General features: G+C 48.5%; 1 protein-coding gene across 1 annotated transcript in view; it reads right to left on the reverse strand.

Annotated features, from left to right (window-relative positions):
* Positions 1-880: 880 nt before the first annotated feature.
* Positions 881-27,211, reverse strand: part of uacab (uveal autoantigen with coiled-coil domains and ankyrin repeats b) — a 37,739-nt gene continuing 11,408 nt past the window's right edge. Inside the window, 17 exon segments of the mRNA XM_048263128.1 lie at positions 881-1,095; positions 1,586-1,651; positions 2,950-3,102; positions 3,318-3,777; positions 3,818-6,048; positions 8,543-8,592; positions 8,801-8,831; positions 8,986-9,075; positions 9,414-9,446; positions 10,525-10,632; positions 10,831-10,881; positions 11,551-11,588; positions 12,675-12,856; positions 13,482-13,588; positions 14,009-14,079; positions 15,478-15,686; positions 20,726-20,856. Coding sequence (XP_048119085.1) covers positions 1,024-1,095; positions 1,586-1,651; positions 2,950-3,102; positions 3,318-3,777; positions 3,818-6,048; positions 8,543-8,592; positions 8,801-8,831; positions 8,986-9,075; positions 9,414-9,446; positions 10,525-10,632; positions 10,831-10,881; positions 11,551-11,588; positions 12,675-12,856; positions 13,482-13,588; positions 14,009-14,079; positions 15,478-15,686; positions 20,726-20,856 — 4,083 coding nt within the window. The 3' untranslated portion in view covers positions 881-1,023.

Here is a 27,211-nt window from a genome sequence, read left to right on the forward strand (position 1 = left end):
TGGTTTGGACCTGCAGGTTAAAGTCATTGTGGCGGATACCCCAGGGACACTGGTAGGGACGTGAGAGTGGAGCTGCTCATATGACTGTGTGGGTTCTGTATGAGTGGTGGGAGTCCGGCTCCCAGTCTGCTGCGCAAGGCAAGGCGGCGGAGAAGCTACAACCTCCTCTCTCTAGCGTGTGTGTATGGGAAGAGTGAGGGGTTGGTAGTCTGCAGATGCAGGCGGGCGGGGTGTGTGTGTGTGTGTGTGTGGCTATGTGGAGGGTCAAAGGAGGGCACCACGGAGGGAAAGTAGACCGTAACTTCTAATCCCGTCAGAGGCGTCATGACATTGACGTGACTCGATTGCCAAAAACTACACTCACACTCCCATAACGCCAACCTCATACCCCCTCTAAACAGCCACAAGGCACTCCACTCCCTCCCTTACCCCCTCCCTCTACTCCCTCACCCCCTCCACTCACTCCCTCACCCCTCCACTCACTCCCTTGCCCCCTCCACTCACTCCCTTACCCCCCTCCACTCACTCCCTTGCCCCCTCCACTCACTCCCTTGCCCCCCTCCACTCCTACCCTTACCCCCCTCCACTCACTCCCTTACCCCCTCCCCTCCACTCCTTACCCCCTCCCTCTCCCCTCCCCCCTCCCTCCTCCTCCACCCCCCCCTTTTGCTTTAAGAACTGCACTTGCCCTCTCTTTCCTCACTTCCACTCACATTTCTACAATACTTCCCAGCCATGTGTTCACATGCACGCCTGAGCGCCCTGAACAAACCTCGTCTAACGTGATCTAATCACTCCCAACACCTGCTAATACTGCACATGCTAAACTAACATGTAGTGGCTGTTAACCCAAAGTTCCTGGTCACCTCCTTCACATGTGGCTATCTATAGACCCTGGACAGGCATATGACGCTTGACGCCAACGTGGATCTACGTGGGTTGCTACGTTGGGTGGGCCCACATGTGGCTGTGCAGTGCATTGTGGGATGCTGGGTGAATGCTGGTGCTCCCACCGCGCTCCCTCTAGCACACAAACTCCTGCCGCATACGGATGATCTGCAGTAGAGCCGCCTGGACGTCTTCATCCATGTGCCCCTACGAGACACCACACACACACACACACACACACACACACACACACCATTAAATAAGTCTCATTTAAATCCTCAACCAGTCAGCCAGCAAATCCTTAACTGTCTACACATGTAAGCTACATCTAATCCATCCCTTCAGCCACTGGTAAACATGTCTGGACCCTCATGCTGAGCTGTGGGATGACAGCAATACTACGGCCCTCAAGTTCTGACACCTGAGAATCACATGGGCTCAAGCTGAAAATAGAGGACAGCGAATGTTTGCACGAATAGACCATTGAATACATACACACACACACACACATATATATATATATACATATATATATATATATATATATATATATATATATACATACATACATATCCATATAAACACAGTCGTGTTTGGGAAAACGTTTTGGGACATTTTTCCCAGGCTGGAACAAATTGTTCATGACAGAGCCCTGATTTCCAAGTAGGCAACACACAAAGCAGAGGGGTGGTGTTACCTGAGCAGCACTGAGGAGATGAGTTCGGTAAATGGAGACCACTTCCCTGTGCTGCCTTTCAGCATCCTGTGGGAGGGAGAGAGAGAGAGGGAGGGAGTGAGAGAGACAGAGAGAGGGAGGGAGTGAAAGAGAGAGGGAGGGAGTGAAAGAGAGAGTGTGTGAGAGAGAGAGAGACACAGAGAGATAGAGAGAGACACAGAGATAGATAGAGAGAGAGGGGGGGGGAGTGAGAGAGAGAGGGAGTGAGTGAGAGAGGGAGGGAGGGAGTGAAAGAGAGTGTGTGTGAGAGAGAGACAGAGAGACACAGAGAGATAGAGATAGAGAGAGAGAGAGAGAGAATCAGAGGTGTCTGGGGCTCTCTGATGATCTGCTCCCGGAGCAACTGAGAAACTGAGCCAGCACAGGCTATGTATAGAAGCGCACTCACCGCAACTCGCTGCCTTCTCAGGCTAAAGCCTGAACTCTAAAAAGGAAATGAGGGGGCCAGTCACAGTCACTGCCCACAACGCATCCTCCTGGACAACCTGATCTGCACAACAGTTTGGACACCAGTTTCTGGTCTTTAAAAAAGTTTGCAGGTTATTCCCTGCAGGTTGTTTCTGATTTGGCTCTGACCTGGAGGCAGGTGTCTTACTGGCTTCCTGACAATCATTTCCTTTGAGAGGGAGTGTCTGAAAGATTAATTATTATTGACAGGAGGAATGGTGTTTTAGTTCACACCTCAATCAATTACATCACTAGAATGTCAACTTTTGACTGTCTGCTTTGCCTTGTTTGACCCCAAGTTTAATAACAAGTTAAGTTTAAAGTTTGAACAGTTTTGTCTCAGTTAGACGTACATTTTAATTCAGGGAAACTCTTGCCCAGTGGCGAGCCAGATCTCCTGAAGGCAAGCCGCATATAAACATGTCAAATCCACTCATTTCTCTGACACGGAAACAGCGGCGCAGTTACGCACACTCATTTTTTCAACATAAACAACCAAAAAATATGCCAGTCAGTGAGTGTGGTCAGCACGTCTCATGTAAGTTATTTGTGGATTAGACAAGCTTACGTCTGTCCAATCCCCAGGTGGGAGAACGTGTTGTAATTGATTTCTCCAGCTTATATTTCTGCATACTGATGCCTGCATTGACACAAGGCAGCCCTGGTGTGTGTGTGTGTGTGTGTGTGTGTGTGTGTGTGTGTGTGTGTGTGTGTGTGTGTGTGTGTGTGTGTGAAGTGAACGGGTGAGACTGGACCAAGGTGGGGGGAGAGAGGGGTGAGGGTTGGTTTGATTGACCACGCAAAACACACACACACACACACACACACACACACACACGGTGCTCTTTGAGCAGGAATGGGGTGGGTTGTGGACTCACAGCCAGCTGCTGCTGCAGGCTTTTAACCTGGGCCTGGAGAGCATCAATGTGCTGCGCCTGCCTCTTGTTGGGCGCGCTGCCAGAGTAGGCCAGCTGGGACAGACCGTTCAGCGCCTGCTTCAGCCTCTCCACGTCTGCCAGGAGCTCTGTGATCTGAGGGAGACACACACACAAATGCAAACACACAGACACACACAAAACACACACACACACACACACACACACAAATGCAAACACACACACGCTATTACAGCTGCCGCTTCCCACGTCTGTATGGCCACTTGCAGTGTCAGAAGTGATTAAGGCTAACTGCAGGACAGTGCAGCGCACTGCAGAGGAGAGCGCGAGCAGGCCTCCTCCTCTCTTACCCGCTTGTCCTTGGCCTCGGTCTGCTCGGAGGACATCTGGATCCTCTTCTGCAGCTCGCCGATGGTGTGCAGAGAGCCGTCGTAGCGCTCCTTCAGCTCGCGGATCTCGCCCTCGATGGTGGTGCTCTTGGCCTGCAGGGAGTCGGCCTCGGCGCGCGCCTGCGTCTCGGCGTCGCGGCGCAGGGCCGTCTCCCGGTACAGCTCCTCGTACTGCTCGGCCAGCCCCGACAGCCTCTCGCCGAGCTCCTGCACCTCCTCCTCCAGCCGCTGCTTGTCCGGCTGCTGCTTGCTTCGGCCACCTCGCCTTCCTTTCATGCCCACAAGCGCTCCTCCAGGGCCTGGGTGGGCTCAGCTTCGCTCTGCAGGCGCCGCCCGTCCTCCTCCCATGGGCCTGCCCTCCCTCCTCGGCAGGGCGCCTAGCCGCTGCGTGGCCACCCTCCTGTCCGGCGCCCTGCGGCGCCTCCTCCTAACTGCTGGCTCACCAGGGACCAGGCGCCGACCGCGCCTGCCGGCCCGGCATTTGGGCCTGCAGCTCCTGCTCGAGGCTGGCGGCGGCTCGGCCTCGTGCGCTGGACGCCCTAGCCTGCTGGCATTGCTCCTGGGCCTGCTGCAGGCTGTCGGTCAGCGCCTGCTGCGTGGCCTCCAAGCGCTCCAGCCGCACGTACTCCCCCTCCAGGCGTCGCTGCAGCGCCTGGATCTCGGCGGCGCACAGCGCGTTCTGCTCCTCCAGCTCGGCGCGCTGCACCGTCACCTCCTTGTACTGCTGCTCCAGGTCCACCAGCTTGAGGCTCAGCTCCTCCGACTGACCCTTCTGCTCGGCCTCGGCCTCTAGCTGCCTCTCGCCGGACTCCAGGTCGGCCTCCAGCTTCTGCAGAGCCTCCTGCAGCTCTGCCTCCAGACGCTCAGTCTCAGACTTCCGACGTTCGCTCTCCGTCTTCTCCTGGTCGTACTTCTCCTGCATCTCGCTCAATTGCTCGTTCAAGTCCTTCAGCGCGGCCTCAAAGCCGCTCTCTTTCTCCTGCACGACAGACAGTGGCACAAACTTCACGTGAATAGCCTCCTGTATCGTATCCAGCTCTCTCTTCTGCGCTTCGATCTCCTCGTGCAGCTTCACGGTGTCGTCCTGAGCCGACTGATGCCTGGAGAGCGCTTCCTTGACCCTCTCCTCAGCTTCAGCTAAGGCACTGCTCAGCGTGCTTGTGACCGTTTGGTGGTCACTAAGGCTGATATAGTCATTTTCGAACACCGTCTGAACTTTCTCAAGCTCCTCTTTCAACATGGCACTTTCTTCTTTCACCTTCTGCAACTCTTCCTCCCTCGCCTCCCCGTTCTTCTCCAACGTGGAGATTTGATTCTTGGACTCCTCCAAGGCGGCGGTCAGCTCCGCCCTCATTCCCTCGTGGTCCTCCCTGGACACCACCCGTCCCCGCAGACTCTGCTCCAGGGCCTCCTTTTCGGCCAACGCCTCCCTCAGCTGCCTCTCCCACTCGTTGCTCCCCCGCTGCATGGCGTCCAGCTCCTGCTCCAGCTCCAGTTCTTGGCGTTGCTCCAGCTGGCCACCACCCGCCTGGAGCCTGCCTGAACTAGATGGCTGCTCGCAAGGGTGATCGTTCTCGCACAGCGAGGCCTTCTCGTCCTTAAGCCTGCGCAGCTCCTCCTCGGCCAGCTGCTTCTTCTCGGCCGCCTCGGCCAGCTTGTCCTTCAGGTCGTCCAGCGCGCGGCCCAGTGACCTCTTCACGTCCTCGTGGGACTGTAGGGGCACAAACTCGCTCTGGATCTGGTCCCGGAGGTCCTCCAGCTGCTCCCGGAGGACTTCCCGCTCCTCCTCACTCTCCTCGACCTCCTGGATCAGCGCCTGGCTCTTGGCGGTGATGTCCGACAGCTTCCTCTTGAGAGACGCGCTGTGCTCCTCCAGGGCCGCCCTCACGCGCTCGTGCTCCTGCAGGGGGACGGTCATGGCCGCCGGGCCGTTGCGGTTGTCCATCTCCCTGTGGAGCTCGGCCACCTCCTCCAAGACGCGGTCGTAGTCCTCCCTCAGCTCGGCTATCTGCTTCTCCTTCTCGTCCACGGCGTTGGTCAGCAGGTTCTTCATGTTGTCGAACTTCTCGGAGGGCACCATGGCGGACAGACGGATCTCCACCTCCTTGACGTGCGCCTCCATGTCCATCAGGGTCTCGGCCATGTCCTCGCGCTCGTCCTTCAGGACGTTGAGCTCCTGGGTGAGCCGCTCGGCCTCCACGGCCAGCTGGCCCTCGCTCTTCTTGTACTCCTCCAGCGCCTTCTCGCTCAGCTTCAGGTGGTTGCGCACGCGGCCCACCTCCGCCGACGCGCCCTCGTACTTGGCCTTGACGTCGCCGAGCTGCGTCTTCAGATCCTCCACCAGCTGGTTGCTCAGGTGCTCCTTGACCGCCACCACGTGGGCCTGCAGCTGCTTGACCTTGGCCTCGGAGTCGAGCATCCTCTTCTGCACGTCGCCCAGCGCCTCCTCCAGCTGCCGCACCTGCAGGTCAGCGTCGCGCTTGGTGGCGTCGCGACTCTGCGCCAGCTCCTCGCACTCCTGGACCTTACGGCTCAGTGCCGCCTGCAGCTGGGCCGTCTCCTCCTCCAACGCCTCCTGCTTCTTCCGCAGAGCGTCCAGCTCCCGCCGCAGGCTCTCCGCCTCGCCGCCCGACGCCACCAGCGATGGCGTCCTTGTCAGCTCCAGGGGTCGCGACACCGACGACTGCAGGACCTACAGAGAGACACAGTGCAACATTTAGGAACCAGCTCACATTTAACTAGGCAAGCTTTGACCTTCCACATCCATCTGTCTGTCCACACACAGACACAGACATAGACACACACACAGGCACATTAGGGTGGTCCTTAAATGGGGTAAAAAAAAAAAATTGGAAATGTTTAACTCTCACCTCCTAAATGTGTTAGGATATCAATAAAAACACACTGTGCAAAATTTTGAATTGTTCCCACAATATCTAGAGGTTGCTCAAGGCCTTTGAATATTTCCGGAATCGCTAATTTTTGCAGAAATTGTACCATTTAAGAACACAAAAAAAATAAAATGCAATATTATGCTTAATACTGTGGTATGTTGTGGTAAACAACATACAACATCAAAATCCTAGAAAGAAAGAAAGAAACAAACAAACAAACCAAAATCACTTGTCATGCTTGTATGACGTAATGACAGAATGTTGAACTCTAACTATAGTATAGTATCATCATATTGTACAGTTGTACACCTGAGATGTCCATTTTCACTCTGGGCCAGAGGAAAGTCTCTATCTTATGGATTCTTGAGATGAATGAGTGCATCCTGAAATGCAATATCAAACAGGTCTCCTAACTGGTCTACGAAGGCCTCTACATTGGACTGCTGAGTCTTGGAAGTTCTCTTGGCATTTTTCTTGGCTTCTGCCATTTGTCCTGAAGTGTTTCCAGTTGTTTTATGGCATGATGTTGGGGACGAACGGGAATCCTAGCCTTGTCCTAGAATACCAAGACTTCTTTTAGTTTTTTTTCAATGTTTTATGTGATACCCTTGGGTCTGGCCCTTGAGTCGTGGATCTGCTCGAGGTTTCTTCGTATATGTATCTTTAATTCTAGGGAGTTTTTCCTCGCCCCTGTTACTCGTGGGCTCTCTTTAAATGTTTAACACTCTGTAAAGCGTCATGACACATGAGTAATGTTTTGCCGCTCTATAAGTGAAATTAAATTGAAATTGATATTACAACACACATGAAACCTGCTTCTTGGAGGGTAACTTTGTTCCAGTTATTTCAGTCTCTTCTGATCCAAGTAACCATATAGCGGACTTGCTTCGTGTTGCTTCAGCCATTGTCTCAGTGTATATTGTCTACTGTGCTTCATTCACATTGAAGTGTTCTTGCTTTGAAAGACAGATCACAACTAAAACAGGAGTTGCTATGAAAATTGCTCACAACACAATATTATTGGGAAATACCGGAATCAGCAGATGAGATCAGCAAATCATCATTGTAAATTTGCATGGACAATATGGAATTCCCATTTTAAGATTACTTAGGTGATGTAGGTAAAACCACCACATGTGGTCACCAATAATCAATACACATTGTCATTGACTGCATGGTCAAATAAGTCCATTGCTGTCATAAGCATATATTATTAAACAATTATACATGCTAGCACAATGTATCACATAATAGGCGAAAAATCCCAAATATATGCACATTGCACAATATGTGTTAAACTTCAAAGGTCTTGAGCAACCTCTAAATATTGATTAATATTGATAAAAATTTGCCCAATTGTTTTTTTTATTTATTCAAAAATATTTGTGGGGTGAGAGCATGAACTTTTAAAAGTTGAAAAATAAGGACCACCCTAAGGCACATACTCAGACAGACACACACTGACAGACACACACAAACACACACACACACACACTTTTACTTGGGATGGATAAGACTGCTCTAATAGGGCAATACGGGTCACAAAAAAAGCTCCCACCACAAATTTAAGTTTATCCCAAACACACAGAGAGAAAAAAAAAAGAATAAAGTACGGGGATTAAAGCTAATGAAATCACAAATCTCCCCTTTTCCTGAGGGGGCAAAGAGCTGATGGTTTGAAATGAGGACTGGTGGCTTATTTGACTGCCTCCCTCTACCTCTCTAAAGCTGCACAGGGCTGACACAAGCAGTCTGTGTAAGGCAGGGCCATGCACATCATTACTGCATTGCTGGCCATCTGCTCAATTCTGCATCGAGGCATTGAGCCATGTGGTGACCTATCAGACTGGGGGTTCACACTGGAAATAATGATGCGTCAGCAGCAAAGCGTAACCAGAGAGGGTCAGTAATCATGGATCTTTGGCATAACGCAGCACTTACCATAATAATACTATTATTACAAATACAAACACCGTTCTATCTTGTTGTTAAGTGATGTTAAGTAGCGGTACTCATTTCTGTATATCAAACAGAAACCTCCCGTCCCTATAAAAACTTTGATTGCTTTGACTGGTCAGAATGTCTGAAGTGTTCCTAGGGTATATCAAACTGACACTGATGAGCCTGGCGTTACACTCTGAAAGTGGAACCAAGCTCCTGGGTCTCTAGTGCAATGCTGGCGGTACCAACCACTCCTCTGCAGATGCAAAGCACACAATAGAAAACCTGCCCCTGTAGCTCCAGACTGAGTACCTGAGCAGAATCGAGACACAGACACACACACACACACACCTGAGCGGAATCCAGGCTGTGGGACTGCCTCACCAGAATGTTTTCTTTTCCTGTGCGGTACAAAAACAGGAAGAAGAAACAGACAGGGTTGGGGGACAGGGAGCAGAGAGACAGAGAGAATCTGTGATCAAAAGCACGGCATGGCTTCAAATAACATAGCACTGCTCATTAGAGACAGAAGTTGCCCATCCGCCCGCCCGCCCGCCCCCCCCCACCTAAAAGCAGATGTAGCCGGTGCGATTCAGAGGGCTTGCTCACCTTTGATAACAGATTGGCCGGAATAATCCCCCTGTAGAAATCAGATGGAAATTTAGTATTCAAATCCACCAGTCAGCCTGGAGTTCAGGGCCAGCTAGATGCGGCCTGAGCATCATGAATAGTCTATGAGCGCTAAAAAGTGTGTGTGTGTGTGTGTGTGTGTGGGTGGTGTGTTGGCCACTGACCAGATGAGACTTCATCTGCACCTTGACTGTTTCCACAGCGCGAGCCCCATCCTCTCCTCTGGCCGTGAGCAGATGTCTGAGCTGTTCCCTCTACATGTCAAACAAACACAGAGAATCATGAGCTGTTCCCTCTACATGTACATGTCAAACAAACACAGAGAATCATGAGCTGTTCCCTCTACATGTACATGTCAAACAAACACAGAGAATCATGAGCTGTTCCCTCTACATGTCAAACAAACACAAAGAATCATGAGCTGTTCCCTCTACATGTACATGTCAAACAAACACAAAGAATCATCAGCATCCTGTTTGTAGAGCACTGTGGGGTACACTGGGAAGAGAGTTAATGGACCGCCGGGCTTGTGAGCAAGAAAATGCTGACATCCTCATCCTCATTAATCACCAGGACGCCAGCCTTCACTCACCTCCATGTGGATGTCCTCCATTGCGGACTTCTCCTACAAGGTGAAAAAAGACTAACTCAGTGAAATATCAGACACCACGGGAGCTGTGACGCAAGCAGCAACATCCCGACCATATTTGGGTCTATGAACCCACTAAGTCAATTCCTGCTCACATTCCCATCTACCGCTCCATATTCAGTTCCTGTCTATCCCTACTGCCTTGCCAATCAAAGCCAAAAGCCCCAAAAATATACAGTGGGGAAAAATATACAGTGGGGAAATATTTAATATAGGGATGCACGATATTTAATATGCCGACATTTTCTCTCACACACACGCCCTGTATGGTGTTTTAAGCCCCTAAAGTAGTCTTCCAGGCAGTGCTGCATAGAAGGCACTAGGGTTAGGGTATGGGTTGAACCCTGAAGTCAACAGTCACAGCGCTGCCTTGAAGTCGACGGTGGGGGCTTAAAACACCATCGAGCCACACAACCACACACACACACACACACACACACACACACACACACCTCTTTTACTCCTTTTAACAGGCTATACTGGAGTTAATCTACTCTTAGTGTTTCTCACTGTGACGGTTTAGGTACTGTATACAGCCATAAAACAGTTCCTTTCATTCTACCCCAATGTATATTTCAAGAAATGCAAACATTAACTCATGGAAAAATAAGGAAATCATTTCAAGTTGGTGTAGAAGTATTTTAAGTGACATCTACAAAAAAAATTAAAGATAATAATAAAAAAAATATCATCCTATTAGAACAGATTTTCATGAGACTGAGTCTGAAATCCGAATAATCATGAGTCTGAAATCCTAATAAATTGTGCCTTGCCGAATTATCTGCCATGAACATGGGCCGAAATGTTCCTATCTGCTGATGCCAATAATAAAATGTTTAAGCTGTTACCTGCTGATATCAATGTTTTTCCAATAATATTGTGCATTCCCTTATTCAATAATATTGTGCATTCCCTTATTCAATAATATTGTGCATTCCCTTATTCAATAATATTGTGCATTCCCTTATTCAATAATATTGTGCATTCCCTTATTCAATGTGGCATAGTGAAGCCTAGTGTTAGGTGTCTGGCTGGTCTAGACTGGACACGCTACCTGGCTGAGCTGCTGCTGCAGCATGTTGACCTGGTCCGTGAGGGCTCTCTGCTCCTGATGGAACTTCCTCAGTGACTCCTGCTGGCTCTCATTCTGCCTCTCCAGGTCCTGCACAACAACACAACAAACTCACTCACCCGCACCCACTGCAGCACCCGCACCCACTAAACACACAGTAGGCAACAAAACATGTCAGCCCTGTAAAAACTGTCAAGAGATGCTGGTGTTTCTCCTGAGAAGTCCTTGAAACTTAAGGCAACAGCTGAGTGAGACAAATCTATATTTACAAATTAAGATTTAACTTACATGTATCATCTGATCCTTGTTTGTATTTGAAGCAGGCTCTACACTCAACTGCTGCAGAGAGACAGATGGCTGTTGGTTAGTGTCCTTGCTGACAGAAAGCTGGCCAGAGGGTGCAGACTGCACATTACCTATCTAAACACCAGGGGGCGGTAATGTTCAACTCTACTGCAGACTGACACAGCAGATGAAAAACTTTAGCTTGGCGCAGTGTAGGACCTATGGGACTTAAATATAGCTTTAGAATGGCCACAGCTGGGAGACTTCAGCTCTTATGTGTACATACACACAAGTCAGTCTTCCTCGCTCCATACACGGCTGCCGCTTAGTCTGTCTGCAGCCTGTTGGATCCCCAGTAAACTAGCTTCGTTTATTTTCATTAGAATGCCTCAGCGGCTGTCTAACGCTACAACAATTACAGCCTAACCACTGAGCGCTTGTGTTGAGCCTGTGCAGAAAACAGTGTTAATGAAAACAATAACCCTGTATAATGAGGCGCCCGACGGCAGAGGCATCGCAGGGGAGCACTGATAGAAGAACACTCCAGTGTGCTGTGCCACCAGACACAAGTGTTTGATTTGCTCTCTACTTATGGAATGTAATCACATCTGTGTGTGTGTGTGTGTGTGTGTGTGTGTGTGTGTGTGTGTGTGTGTGTGTGTGTGTGGTGTTTGGGGAATGGGGGGTGGGGGCGGGGGGGAGTGTTGGGGTGGTGCTCCTCACCTGTCTTTTCTTCTGCTCCATCCTTGCAGCCTCTTTAGCTGGAAAGGACAGAAAAGGAGATTAAAACTACGGTGCGGAACACAGAATCCTGATTTTTGAAGGTTCGGCCGATTAACAAAATCCCTTATTTAAGATTTTGGCCGAATCCAAAACCCAAACACCGAATGAAAGAGGTGTCAGAGGAGATAGAACGTCAGGGGAGTCTATTTGCACAGAGACCACTTTGAGAGAGATGAAATGAGGACAGCTGCAGAAGCAGCGGCACTGCCTGGGTCTCGTATATACTGTGTGCAAAGCCCTAGCACAAACACAGTGATTACAGAATTACACTGTAATTAGGGAGGGATGCTAATGCTGAACGCCACTGCAGATTGTAACCAGACACTGACAGGTGCTAGACGGGGAATTTCAATTAGGACGACACAATAGGACTCTGGCCGTCCGTCCACACCACCGCCGGCCAGCGTCCTCTAATCACCTGTCTGTCAAACGAACGAGTAACTAGCATCAGCCGCGACAGCACGACATATCTCGGTGTCTCACAGAAACGCCACTGACTGGTGGATCAAAAATGGCTTTAGGTGTGAGAATGTGAAAATGTTTGTATGCAGACCAAAGAGGGGATCTGGGAAGCAGAAAGCAGCGGGGTAGTTTCCTCCATGATGGAGATATGACAAATGAGTGATCTTAGCGGTGAATAAGTATAGGTGCAAAGCCTTTTCCTTTCCTGTCATTAGGGAAGGGAGGGAGAGGGATTAACAAGAACCAGCACGCTCATTCACTCCAGGCAACCCAGCCAGGACTTCATTCCACTCCATACTATTGAAATAAACTCCTTTGTTCAGTACAGTGTGGCAGTATTGTTGGGGCTTTGCTTATCTGCGGCTAGTTTCTTGTGCTTGGCTGCCTGTGGTGTATCTGAATGCTCTCTCTGAGGAGGGTCCACCTGCCGAATCCCAAAACATGCTCATTCACCACGGCAACCGTAATGGAGTCCTTCAGAAAACACCAAAACAAATCGCTCACCACTGGATACAGCAGACACGGCCAGACTCTGCTCTGTAGCAGAATGCTGAGGTGAGAGGGCAAGGGTGGCGCGGCGTGGTGTCGCATAGCATCCCTACCTTTGTTGGTGCTGTCCAAGTAGCTCTTGACCAGTGCCACCAGTTCCTGGTTCTTGCTGAGGCGGGCGTAGTGGTAGCTGTCGTGGCCGGAGCCGTCAGTGGCGGTGACGTCCGCTCCGCTTCTTAGCAGGACCTCCACCGCGTCTCTACAGGCGTACTCACAGCCCAGGATCAGAGCCGTCCTAAGGGAACACCACCACAACAACAACAACGACGACGACAACAACAACAAACACACACGTTTTAAAGATATGCCAACTTAAATAGCATGGCAGAAAAGGTGAGTAACAGTTTTGTTCTTACTGTCCATCAAACTTAAATCAGGTTCTCACAGACTATTTTCTATACTTCTATAATTTCTCAGAGAACACATTTTCATAGTGTGATGTTTGCAAATGAAAACTGTTTCCATGTACCCATCACATATTGCCATATACTGCCACTGTAGGCTGAGCATGACCACTGTCAGCTAGCGCAACAGTCATGAGAATACAAATACTACGCCATATGATCACCCTCTCACCATAGCTTACTGCTTTACTTCTACTGTTGATCAACTCTCTGGCCAATCAATAAAATGAACTCCATATAAAACAGTTTCTCAAAATCAATCCCTCGTTAAAAAAAAGGAATAATTAATCCCAATGTGGGAAGTAGGGAGAAAGTAGCTGTATTAAGCCCTGTATGTGTTTACTTCAGTAGAGTAGATTGGTATGTCAAATCTGAAAGTCATAAATCTGCAGGGCAATGCAAACTCAGCAAAGAGGGTGTGGGTAGCGAGAGCAGACGGCTGACATGCGGGCGTACTTGTTCTGTTTATCACGGACGGTGATGTCTGCCCCGCGCTCCAGCAGCAGCTGGCAGATCCGTGGGTGGCACATCTGAGTGGCCAGCACCAGAGGAGTCCTCCCATCCTGCACACACACACACACACACACACACACACACACACACACACACACACACACACACACACACACACACACACACGCACCTCATCAATGACGAAAGAAAAATCTACAAAGTGAAATAGCTTGTTGTACTGATTTAATTATTCACTTTGTTCCATCCACACAGAAAATAAGGACCTGAAAATGGACTAATGTTTAGTGCTGAGATGCTAAACGTATTCGCAGCTTGGGTTCATTTTGAGTGAGACTAGATGAGGGTTTTTTCCCCGTTGTTAAACTGGTCATGAACACCGGAATGCAGAAGTGCTCATATATTCATTGTATTTATTGCAACCCAATGACAGCAGTGTGACAGGGTAACTGTGTGACAGACTCATTTTAAGGTCCGCCCCCTAATGAGGGACTGGAAACAGTGATACTCACAAAATCACTGGTGTTCACCGAAGCCCCACTATCACAGAGCAATTTAACACTGGAGGCACAGCCCGCCATCACTAGGGAGAGAGAGAGAGAAGGCAGTCAGAGCACAGTAGGGTTAAACAGATATGGACGTGTATTTTCTTTGGAACTGAGTAAACAACTGCATTTAAAACCCATTAAAAAAGAAAAAATGTGTTTGACGCACTTCTGAAACAATTTGGTGAGAGTTTAATGCACCAATTTCAGTTTAATTTCACTGCTGGTTATGTCCCTGGGAGTCATAAATCAATGAAGCCTTTTCAGACCCATTCTCAATCTCAATTTAGATTTAGGAGGCGGTCTGGTGTTAGCCAGGCTAAGAATAAACACACTCAGCATAATACCATTACAAAGCCTGCTTCAGGCGTCTACACCCTAATAAAGAGTCTTGAAAAGACAAAGAGGTCCAGGGTGCTCAGGAAGTTCCAATCAGAAATTTGAAGGTACTCTTTGGGTGCGGGAATCCAGTAGTAAATAGAAAAAAGGGGGTCCAAGGCACTCTTCTTCAAAAATATAAAAAGCCTTTATTTAACTGGCTAATTCATCATAGAACGTTTAAAAACATAGGGAGAAGCAACCCACGCGTAGCGCCACAAGCAGCCTTCTTCAGGGTGTGCTTCACAGACAAACAATTTCCCTTTTTGTAGGCTAATTGGAAACACCTGAGTGATATGGTGAATTACCACATGAAACATGCCAGAACAGTCCACTAGGTGGCTGGCTATACATCGTAAATATAAGCCTCCAGAGAGAGTACAAGGTATAGAGAATGACTATTACCAGTTAAGCCTAAGCTAATATATACAGAGAAAAGATGATCACAAAAAAGGACTGAAATCTATTTCTTCATTCAACCCAGGGTAAACTGTGGCCTGTAGATTATATATGTAGAATGTTTCTCTTTGTAAAAGTCATTTTAATCGGTCACCACCCCAAATGTTCTTTTTAATAGTTTCTAAACCCTCTACCATAAGGCCTTCTGGATTGCAGTTGTGCACATTTTGGAAGTGTTTTGCCATAGGGTAATCCAAATTAGCTTTTCTAATGGCGTTTGCTAATTTGGATTACCCTAAAAAAATCTACAGGAGGTTGGATGTTTACGGAAGTTATGGAGGCGGGACTTATTCTGGAGAGGTCTATAGACCCTTTCAACTGCATAAGCAAACAGGTGCGATCCTAAGGCATTGCTAGTGACCCAGAAAACAACATTGAGCTAATGGTAACTTGGGAACAAACAAAAATGAAAGTTGAGTTTTAGAGTTGACATTTTTTGGCGCATTCATTTGCATTTCAAATTATCTTTGTTGATTTTCATCGTTTCAACCGGAAACCCTCTGTTCTAGGAACGGAGTGAAAGGGTCTACAGTGAATGAGTGCATGTTCCAAACACAGGCAGAAAGAAAGTGAGGACAGAAAGAAAGCGCTCTTCTCACCGGCATCATGTAGTGCAGATCTTCCCTGCAGGTCCACGTTTCCCACAGGACAATTGTACTGCAAGACAGAAGAGCCGCACGGCATGAGACTGATTTGATTTAAATGGGAGCTCATCAGAGGGCCTGACACACACAGAGCTCATCCAACACTCCCACTGACACAATCAGCCATCTAAAGTCTGCCTCTCCTATTCTGGGACAGGGAAACACTAAGTAACAAGATAGTTTTTTGTTTTTCACAACAGCATAATTTCAACACCAACAGTAGTAGTTCATTTTTGACAGTGGAACTGCATCATTGTAAAATGTCATGGGGCCTAAATCTGGACGAACAATATGAAATGTGATGGAGCCTATATTTGCCCACATGTGTTGAGTGGTGTGGCTGTTGTGCTCAACGTGATTTAAACTAGTAGAGCGCGAGCAGGTCACGGGCCATGGAGGCTCTGGAGCTGGCTAAGTGGCTGCCGCATTCTTGTCTCCATAGCGACCCCGTTCTGCCCCCGACGAGAGGCCTGAGGAGGCGGAGTGTGGAGCGATTCCGCTCAGAGTGAGAAGCCACGGGGGCCACTATAAAAAACCTCGCTCTCTCTAGCAACAGGCTCCCAAAACTGACTGGTGATGGTCAGCTGACCCAGCGCTAACTGTGGGGCAGAGAAACCCAATCCTCTACCCCGCGGGCAGAAGGAGGAGGATTTACCCCTGACCTGGGGTCGGGTTCCAGCACAGGGCGCCACGCTGCGCCACGCCAAACCCCGTGGACCACCAGCGTGGGCAGGGATGGCGGGATCAGGCCTCCTGACATCACCTCAGGCCCGTGGGCGTTTATTTCGGTCCTACTGGTCTTGCCACTGTAATGGCAATCAGTGTGCTTGTCCTAGTTGTTTTGTCATTTAAAACTGAAGAGTTCCTTAATTGTGCCAAAGGCCCAAGCATGACTGTAAATGTGATTGTAATCATTAGCTCACTGCAGAGAGCCATGTGTAATTTAATCAGCCTATGAAGAGCAGGCCTGGACAGGGACACGGTTCTACAGAAACAACACCAACAGAATAGAAGCTTCAACAATAGTACTAATCAAGAAAAGTGAGAGAGTGAGAGAGAGAGAGAGATAGATAGATAGATAGATAGATTTAGAAAGAGAGAGAGATAGATAGATAGATAGATAGATAGATAGATAGATAGATAGATAGATTTAGAAAGAGAGAGAGATAGATAGATAGATTTAGAAAGAGAGAGAGATAGATAGATAGATAGATAGATAGATAGATTTAGAAAGAGAGAGAGATAGATAGATAGATAGATTTAGAAAGAGAGAGAGATAGATAGATAGATAGATAGATAGATTTAGAAAGAGAGAGAGATAGATAGATAGATAGATTTAGAAAGAGAGAGAGATAGATAGATAGATAGATAGATAGATAGATAGATAGATAGATTTAGAAAGAGAGAGAGATAGATAGATAGATTTAGAAAGAGAGAGAGATAGATAGATAGATAGATAGATTTAGAAAGAGAGAGAGATAGATAGATAGATTTAGAAAGAGAGAGAGATAGATAGATAGATAGATAGATAGATAGATAGGAAGGAGAGAGCGAGAGCGATAGATAGATAGATTTAGAAAGAGAGAGAGATAGATAGATAGATAGACACAGAGAGAGAGGTGAGATAAGATAGAAAAAACAGACAGAGACAGAGCACCAAAAGACAGAGATAGAGACAGACAGAGACAGCACAAGAGAGTGAGAGAGAGAGAGAGACAGAGAGAAAGAGCACCAAAAGACAGAGATAGAGACAGACAGAGACAGTACGAGAGAGAGAGAGAGAGAGAGAGAGAGAGAGCGAGAGAGACAGCACGAGAGAGAGAGAGTGAGAGAGAGAGAGAGAGACAGCACGAGAGTGAGAGAGAGAGAGAGAGAGAGAGAGAGAGAGAGAGAGAGCGAGAGAGACAGCACGAGAGAGTGAGAGAGAGAGAGAGAGAGAGAGAGAGAGGTGAAAACTGACGCCATCAACTCCATCAGCATACTCCAGAGAGCTGGTGGGAACCATCAACGGAAACCCAACTCCCCTCTCTCCCCCTCGCGACCCCAGGGGGACCGCGCTCCGCACTTGTTTTTTTACGACATCTTCACTTTATCCCCCGTGTGGGTGGCAAATGGACAGACTTAATACATTTGCCTGAGACTAATGGAGCCTCAGCAAAAACAAACACTGGCCAGAGACATGGACACACTGACCAGAGAGCCGGGTGAGGGGTGGAGTTTGTGAATGAACATGATGCCCCTCACCCCACCCCATCCCGCCCCTCACCCCACCCCAACCCACCCCTCCTAACACAGAGACCTTGTTTATGCATTAACCCCTAAAACATACCACCAAGGAGCCATGCAGACTGCCACCTCGTTTTGGGAGCGGTTATTAAAAGCTGCGTTGATGGCAAGGAGACGGGGCTAAGACATACGTGTCGGCCGAGACCATGACCTGCCAATCTGCCCCGCAAAGACACAAACACACACAAGCACACACACACACATTTCCCAAGCACGTGTTTTTGTATCTGTTTAGACCTCAGGCAGCACAAATATTCAATAACTGGATTCTAGTTCTGACCAGATATAATTAGAAACTTTCTTTGCCCTTGTTGCCTCAATGTAACTATTGCAAGAGCGGCTACTGACAACATTCACATAACTTGCGCCGTCCGCTCAGTGGGACTTTGTAAAGCTAGTGAGTAGGTTTTTTTCGACGTGTCCAATTCTCTGGGTTCTTTTGTGGTTTGTTTTTCCCTTCAGGGCTGTTTGCCAAGAGAGGCCATAAATCACCGCTCAGAGTGTACAGCCATTAACTGTGACCAAAGGCCAGGCTCTTTTGCAGGAGCCACAGACATGTCATTTTAGCTTGGCACCAGAGCACTGACTGCCTTTCAGGTCTGCAGTCCCCACATTATTTATTCTATTTTTGAAAACGAGGAGGTATGGGGGGGGGGGGTAGTAAGGGGAGGTGGGTGTAAAGCTTAATCCTCTTGCAAAACAAGTTAGCATTCCCTGCAACAGCTTTATTAACAGTTGTGGAACTGCAATGCATCCAAAGTGGTCAGTGGCTGGTCTGATGAAATTCTGATTGTTCTTATGCCCAGCAGCACGTCAGACAGAGGGTTTGGGGTCCTTACAAACATTATTAGATGTCAACATATTCGCTGGGAGAGAGTGCTTGATTGACTGTGATGAGCAGATCTGGCCTCTGACATGTTACACAGGAACACAGCTGAGAGATTTCACTAGATCAAGCCTACCATTGCAGTCTTTTTTTGTCATAGGCCTATTTGCTGCATCATCCCAATTATGAAAAAAAAAAAAAAAAAAAACCCCGACTGGAAGCAGTGGATGTGCATTTAAATTAAGCAGAGGGGGCCCAAACATGATTGTCTGCCGTTTCTATACAGAGGAGAAGGGCTCTGGGGAGGCCAATTAAATGGCAGAATGTGTAATTAATTGTGCAATTGGGCAAACGAGAGCGCCCGGCTGCAGCAGTGTGCGCACGTGGAACAATAAGCCCGTCACGGACGACTTCAAATCAGAAGGCTGCGTTGGCCTCCAGTAAGTCACGTAGCATCACGTAGCTCTCGCACAAACGCTGGGCCAGCAAGAGAGGTAGGTGGGGGGGCCAGAGACAATTTGGCTTCATATGTCACACTGGTGTTTATTGTGCCGAGCTGTGATTCTCTACAATCTGCCATGGCGTCTTTGATGGCGCTGATTTAGGCTTGCAAAATTCTGTCACCTTATTATGAGTCCAGGCCCTCCTGCTCCTACCAGCAGCAGCACAGGCCACTTGTTCTAGAAGCAGCTCATGTGTGGCTGAAAATACCGAGTGTCATATCCCCTGAGATCTAACACTCACTACCAGACACACAACAATGTGAGCCTACCGAGCTCCTCAACACGCTACTTCCAGTGCGGAGGTCCAAAAAAGCAGGCTAGTGCTAATTAAAGCTACACCAGAGGCTACTATGGAAAGGTATGGCTGGCTTTGGGTGGTTAGACAAACTGTCCATCTGACAGCTATCAATTACTGTGGGAGGTGCAGGAGCTATGCAGGTTTTAGTGCTAAAGCCTACACTGTGTTTGCTTTCATTTAAAAATAACCTGCCAGCTCAAAATCTGCAGCCCCATGGAGTCTGCATTTGTGCAGCTGGACAGTCCCGCTCAACCCAACCGGGGACAAATCTTGCAATTTCACCAAATCCAAATTCTAATTTTACTTTGTGTGCTAACTCCTTTCCTGCCCCAGGGGGACGGAGGCCTGGCCAAGCCCAACAGACCAGTGTGCTTGCCATAGCCATAGCTATAGCCATAGCCTGCCCTGAAGTCTGCACTGCAGCAGACCTCAGAGCTGATTACACACAAACACAATCCCAGCTAAAGGGATCAACTGGAAAAACCAGGAGCCCCACTGCAGATCCTAATCACTTCCATGTGTGGCCATCAGGGGCGCCTAGCTGGCAGTGCATGTCCCCATGCATCTAGCCAGGTCTTCAGTGGGGTAGAAAGATCGGCGTTGGCATGCAGGGATGGGGTGGGGTGGGGTGGAGTGGGGTGGGATGGGATGGGGTGGGGTGGAGTGGGTTTGAGCAGGGGGGGGGGGCAAAGCCGTTTGTGGTGATGTCATTTGGAGAGGGCAGGCGGTGGCAGAAGGGGGAAAACGGTGATGTCATGCGGAGTCTATGTCACTCGGTAGGTAGTGCATGCCCCCCGACCTTGTTTTGCACACCATTGTCGGCGAAAGGCCGCCAAAAATAAAAACAAACAACCATTCTATTCCTCACAGCGGAGGCAGACATTCTTACAGAGTGACCCACAGCTTCCATGGCTTTCATTCCATTTTGGGCCACAGCAGGAGGAAAACAGGAATAACAGCGCAATTCACTTCTGCTTAACCAAACAGAAACGCACCCATGTCTGGCTATGCAGCGAGTCTCCGCGGGCAGCGCGTTGAAAGGTGCCTACCCATGATTCATAGCTGGGTGCACAGTTAGAGGACTCAAAGGGCATATCTGCGTCAGGCCTTTGTGAGCGTGTGCTGAATGCTGATTAAGGCTGAGGGAAGGGGGCATCGGGGTTAGGAGTTTTGGGGTGCTTTGGGGAAGGGATGGGGTAAGGGGGCATCAGGGTTATGGTTTTGGGGGGGCATAAGAGTTAGAGTTTGGGTTTTGGGGTGCTTTGGAAGGTTTAAGGGGGTAGCACTCACGCAGATCTCCCCTCCACGTCCAGCTTGGTGGGGATGATGCCCTTCTTGTTCAGCACTGCGGCCACCTTGTCCACCTCGCCGCGTTCCACAGCCTTCATCAGCCGATCGTCATACTTGTTCCAATCTGTGTTCTGAAGGGGGAATTACAGATGCATAGTCAAAACACCATTCAGTTCAAGTTTAGTTACAAAAACACAATGACAGGAAATATTCAGAAGATGCAATCAAGCATAGTCCAGTATACTAGAGAGACCGTCAGTCACTCCACACAGAAGAGATGAGGTTAGCAGGCTAAGAGGGCAGACACAGGACTGTGTAGGACTTGACAACTTCAAGATTAAAATGGGCTAACTGTCAGGCAACGAAAGCTTTCGCACGTGGGAATGCAAGCAAGTCAAGTCCAGCCATTGTTATTCATTTAACCAAACAATCAGATGCAGTATACTTCCTAATGCTAATCGACTAGAGGAAATAACCGACAAACTCTCGCAACATACTTCTGCAAACCTACTAACCACACGGAATCCCTATTTCACAACAACGTGGTCAGCTAAATAAACGAAGGGAGAGAAATTAACAGCCTGTGGGGAATCTTCTCTCGACAGCAAGTTAAAACAAGCCTTTAAGCTGCTCAGAGAACCATATGGCAGCCTTAACCCAGAACTGCAGCTCTCGGCTGCACACACTCTTTGTAGGAAACTGAGAAACATTGTTCCAACTACTGGACAGGTCCGAGTGACTGATAACACTCCCCCCCCCATCCACGCACAAACACATACACACACACACACACACACATCCTTCCCCACCACCCATGTCTGCATATAAAACAAAACAAACCCACTGGACAATTCAAAAGCCACTTCAAATCCCGCCAGATACCTACAAAGTATGTAGAAGTGCACTTCAGCCATCGGCTCATGGCGACGGAGGTGCTGGTCCTTTGGGATGATGTAGCTTCGCTGAAGTTCCTCTCTAGATAACGTCAAACCCCCCCCTTGCCCTTTCTGTTCACAGAAAGTCACTCAGCCAGCGAGTGAGGGGGGATTTGTTTAGGTCAAAAAAAGCGTCTGAGCACAGAGCGAGCAGCAACAAGTTCCTCTGTGTGTGTGTGTCTCAGAAAAGTCCTGTGAGAGCATGGGCAACCAGTGCCTTGCTGATGACCAGGGAGAGTCGTGGGCAGAGTTTTCCCACTGCTGCCCAGTCCGAGAGCTGCTCTCCCTGGGCACTCATCCCTGCACTACTGCACACACACACACGCACACACACACACACACAAACGATCACACAGGCAGGCAGGGAGGCAGATGGGAGGCTGTCCCTGGGACAGCCCTACTCAGCCCAATGCTCCTCCTCTTCGCTGCTCTGAGCCGAGTGTTTGTGTGTGTGTGTGTGTGTGTGTGTGTGACACTGAGGTTGTGCAGGGGCACTCACCTACACACAAACATACACGCACGCACACAAATCACACACACACAGACAGACTCTCTTCTTCTCTCTCTTTTTTCCAGTGAGAGGAGATCCTCTCGGCTGCCTGCCGTTCTGTGCCTCTCCCAACAGCCAAATGGCAAGGTCGGCCAACCCCCTCCCGGTAAATATGTGCGCTCTCCTGGGTTTTAAAATACCTCCCCTCTCCGGTAAACACTGCGCAGACAACCCCTCAGACTGGTTACCTCTTTATTTTTTGACCCTCCAACCTTTCCCCTGTGACTGATTGGCAGGCATGCTCTAAGAATAACCCCACCCGTAGCATGCTATATGCATGAGTAATTGCGGTGGGTGTCAATCCAGCGAGAAACAAGGCCAGCCAAGAAGGAACCTTGCTTGCTTGCTTCGATCGGCATGCACCGCATCTAGAAATATTAACCTAAGAGGAGGAGGGGGGGGGGATTACAGTTGCAGATTTAAGTCCGTTGGCTTCGGGCCCCCCAGGGTACCCTTCCAGGCCTCCCAAACTTTAAAAACTTCAAGCGGCTGCTGATCCCGCCTGCACGGTAGCTGGATTATGTGTCGGCCGTTTTACAATCAGCTGTCTGGGACCGCGCTACTCCACCACACCGTGGTGGTAAACATTGCACGTACCAGCTATTTCCAAAGGAAGACGTCAGTTTTTTATTTGGAGCTGGGATGAAAGAAAAACCGCGGGACAGAGGCAGGAGGGCTAGGGGTCTGCAGAGGTGTTGGTGGGCAGGAGGGTGGGTGGTGGGGAGTGTTGCTGGGATGTGGACGCGTTTCATTTACACATTCTATGCGTCAGGAGGGTCTCAGGTTTTGGCTACAGGCAGACCGGTGGCAAACGAGTAGTGCTGTTATTCTGTGTCCATGTGAAAACGCCGGTCCTCATGACCCATGATGTGAAGAGGCCGGTGTCGGTGTCTGCTTACCTAAACTGCTCTCCCGCATGGAAACAAAGGAACTAAAATGGACCACCTTTAACGCCCTGTTTGTTCGCTTAAATAAGCCCACAGCAGCCCGGACTTCTGCTTTCGTCAGAGGCTTCTAGGGAACGACAGCCTGCATGTATTTTAGGCGGACAGTGGAATAGTGAAGATGTTAAAAATGACACAGTTCTGTTACCACGCTCACTAATGCCAAGTCGACTAGAACAGCAGCATGCATTTATTCAGACAAAAGTCTGCATATTAACGAACGCAGCACTAAAGAGCTGCGTGTATGTCAGCAAGACATCAGCGAGTACGTACAATCTACTCCAGGTGAAAACCTGTGACATGACTCATGTGTTGAGAGCTTACCTCTATCAATAAGTCTGTGCTGACAGCCCGGTCAGCTGTGGTCTCTGACCTGACGGCTCCTCTCCTGAGCTGGCTTCAATAAACAGCGGACCTTCTCTCGTCTGATTTACGTCATCTGATAAAGGTCATCCTAACCGCAGACTACTAGGCTGCGCCATACATTCCCAGTGAGACGTGCAAGTCTCATACTAAAGAAGATGGTTCACACCAAAACAAACAAAACCAGCCTACAACTCAAATGGAACAAAAGTGATTGCAGATTGTAGTTATTCATATTCATGACATGTTTCTTAAAATATTTAGTTTGTTTAGTTAGTTTAGTTGACAGGGACCATGTACAGAACTAGTTCTATACCAGAGTTAGCGAATTTGCATCTGTGGTGTGATGTTAAGCTATCATGTGTGATGTTAAGCTATCATAAAATGCTAGAAGTTAGTCACGCACGTCTCTATGAATTCACTGACCGATGAAGTGTAAACACTACACTTTACAAATACAGGAACTAACGAAGCTCTGGATAATGTCTCCAAAGATTTACAGTGTTGCTAAAAAAAGACCTTGTTATGGATCATAATATCCCTCAAAAGCACTGTGGGCGCAGGAGTAAGAAGTCAGGAATTTCCCAAAGCAAGGAACATTCCCTTTTGAAATACCACAAGTTGAGATAAGACAGACACTTATCCTGGTTTCAACCCCATTAGACTAGCACATTTTTCATTAGCCTGCTCAAGAGCGGAACTGTGTCAATGTCAGTGAGTGGCCTCTGCAATGTGCGTATGCTGACAAAACTGCCCGTTCCTCTGCAGGTGAGGTCTGTACTGGGCTTCACTTGATGGTGTTGCGCCTCAGTGTGCTGCAGCTCATTCTAAAAGCAATCCCCCGACTTCCTAACAGGACTATATATCCTAATATCCTGACACATTAAATCCCCCGTGATAAATGCACTTCCCGATACCTGAGACGCTCAGAGCTCTTCAGATGGGAGGTCAGAGCACTTCTCTTGCTCGCTCCCTCTCTGAATGTGTGAGAAAGTATGTGTGGGGGTATATCGTGTGTGTGAGTTTGGCAAAGACAGAAAGATGACAGAGAGAGAGAGTGAGAGAGAAAGAGATAGAGAGAGAGCGAAAGAGAGGGAGAGATTTTGGTTGTGTATATGTGTTTGAGTGTGAAACAGCTAAGTGTTTGGCAGTCAAGCAACCACTGCTAAAAACACCCCCCCACCCCCACCCGCCATGTTGCTGGAGCTGGGCCGCAACAGTGCTGGTGAGTGAGAGTGATATGTGATCTATGGGGCTTACTTGGCACCCTTCTCAGCCATCTCACTCATCACCTCCGACACGCAACCACCACCTGGACAAGGATGGCAGAGAGGGAGGAGGAGCAGAGGAGAGGAGGAGGAGGAGAAGGAGGGGGAGATGGAGGAGGAGGCCCAAACAAGACACCCTCTCTCTCTTTCCAGGTGTCCGTGTCTCTGCATCCATCATCTCAGGCCCAGCCCCACAGTCTCACACCTGTGGAAGACATCAGTGGTGCTGATTTAGCCCACGCTGCCTCAGATGGGAAAACCCAGAGGCCAGAGAGCTGCTGATGACCCTGATGACGACAGTGGGTTGCCTGGGGCGACTGGCAGAACTCCCACCCAGAGCACAACCACTCCAGAATGTTCGGTCTTAAAAAGAATGACAAGGGGATGATGTTCCGATGTTCTGACTCACGATGTTCTGACTCACAAAAGATGGAAAAAAGTGTGTGTGTGTGTGTGTGTGTGTGTGTGTGTGTGTGTGTGTGTGTGTGTGTGTGTGTGTGTGTGTGAGAACCGAGAGAAGATAGAGAGAGCAAAAGAATAAGTCTTTTTTAGAGCTTTTTCAGGTCAAGGCCCGACAAGACCAAGCTCACTCGAGGCAACTGAGAGGATTTCCTGCGAGTGACTGCACATCAAAGACCTTTTAAACTTGGCCTTCCTAGAGCAGGAAAAAAAGATTTTTTTTGCTTCCCTGCTGTGAAATGTGAAAAATGTCCCATGAAGGATCCTAGTAGCACCAGTAATTGCAGAGGAGCATTTTCAAGTAACTCAGGCAAAGGCCATTTAAAAGCCACGGAGGAGATGGGTTGGGACTTTGGGTTCTTCCTTCGGAAACACCCTGGCCCACATTGTGTTTGCCCTCTTGACCAGCACGGCTTGTTTAGGTTTCCGAGCTGCGACACACCAATGGCAAGTAACATTCTGCTGAGAGGGAATAAAAGTCTGATGGGGGTGCGCAGGGGGTGTCGTAATCGACTGACTATTTTCAGACCGGCTGACGCGCATTCACACTCAGCCAGTGCAAAAGGCCGCAATAAGAGGTACCTGTCGTTATGGAGATTGCAAATTGATGCTTTAATTAGCCCCACCACTATGGTCTCTCTCTCACACACACACACACACACACACACCCCTCCCTGTCTCGGGGGAAGTGGGACTCACAGTAATGCTACATGCCAAGTGTGTAAAGGGAGAGGGAGAGATAAGAGTACAAGAGACAGCTCGGAGGGAGAGAGGGAGTCAGAGACAGAGGAAGAGAAAAAGAGAGAATGAGAGACAGGGAATGTGAAAGAGGACAGACATCCACTCACTGGTGCATGGCTAGATCTCTAGCTCCCACACCAAGTCCAGTTTGAAGGGAAGGCGAACAATAGGGCTCATCTGACCTGCTTTGCCACCAGCCATTATCAGAATTTACAGAAAGGTGTGTGTGTGGGGGTAACAGAGTATACAGAATAGTGTGTGTGTGGGTAACGGAGTATACCAAATGGTGGGTGTGTGGGTAACACTCTATACAGAATGGTGTGTGTGTGGGTAACACTATACAGAACGGTGTGTGTGGGTAGCGGAGTATAAAGAATGGTGTGTGTGTGAGTATATAGAATGGTGGGTACAGGGCCGGCTCTGTGTGTGTGCTTGCGTGCGTGCGTGCGTGCGTGCGTGGAGGGTTGATCAAAGTCTCGAATCGCCACTGATGTGAATGATCGCACAATATTCAATATTACTGATGGCGTCAAGGTGGTGGGGGTATGATGTGTATCAAAAAAGTATATTGTGTCCCCACCAAAGCTGAGACCAAACCTATGCCCTTGTGTGTGATTCTATGTCTCTTGGCAGGGATGGGCAAAAATACATCAAAATGTATTAAAATAAAATATCAAATACCCTAATTTTAAGTGTAAAAAATACAAAATATATTATCAAACCATGTATCAAAATAAAATACTGCATATTTGTATTTTGAAAGACAGATATTTTCTAAAATATCTGTCTATTTAATCTGTTCCTTCATCAGTACACTGATTCTGTTGATTAAGTGGACAATGTTTGAGAGCAACAGCTTTTCTCTGCCTATGTGACATGCCATAACCTGCAAACACTCAACAACTATGCTGACCTGCCTGTTACATTTCATAGCCTAAATACTGTATCAGAGATGCACTCAAAAAGTCACAACTAAGACTTGTCACTACCGCTTGGCAAGTGATCATCAATGCGTACCCAGATTTACTTTTACTGTCTATGAATATAACAGGGCAACCACATACAACCGATTCCATGCCGATTGGTTCTCAATAAACTGATCATTAAAGCTTTTTAAGAAACTTGAGGTTGGTATTGGAGGAAGTATATTGTACTGTATGTGTTAGCAACCTACAAGTTACTCATCTTGCACTCATCTTCCTGAACCTCAATATTATGATCACAAC

Source organism: Alosa alosa, chromosome 14 (assembly GCF_017589495.1).
Source record: "Alosa alosa isolate M-15738 ecotype Scorff River chromosome 14, AALO_Geno_1.1, whole genome shotgun sequence".
In the NCBI taxonomy this organism is placed as follows: domain Eukaryota; kingdom Metazoa; phylum Chordata; class Actinopteri; order Clupeiformes; family Clupeidae; genus Alosa; species Alosa alosa.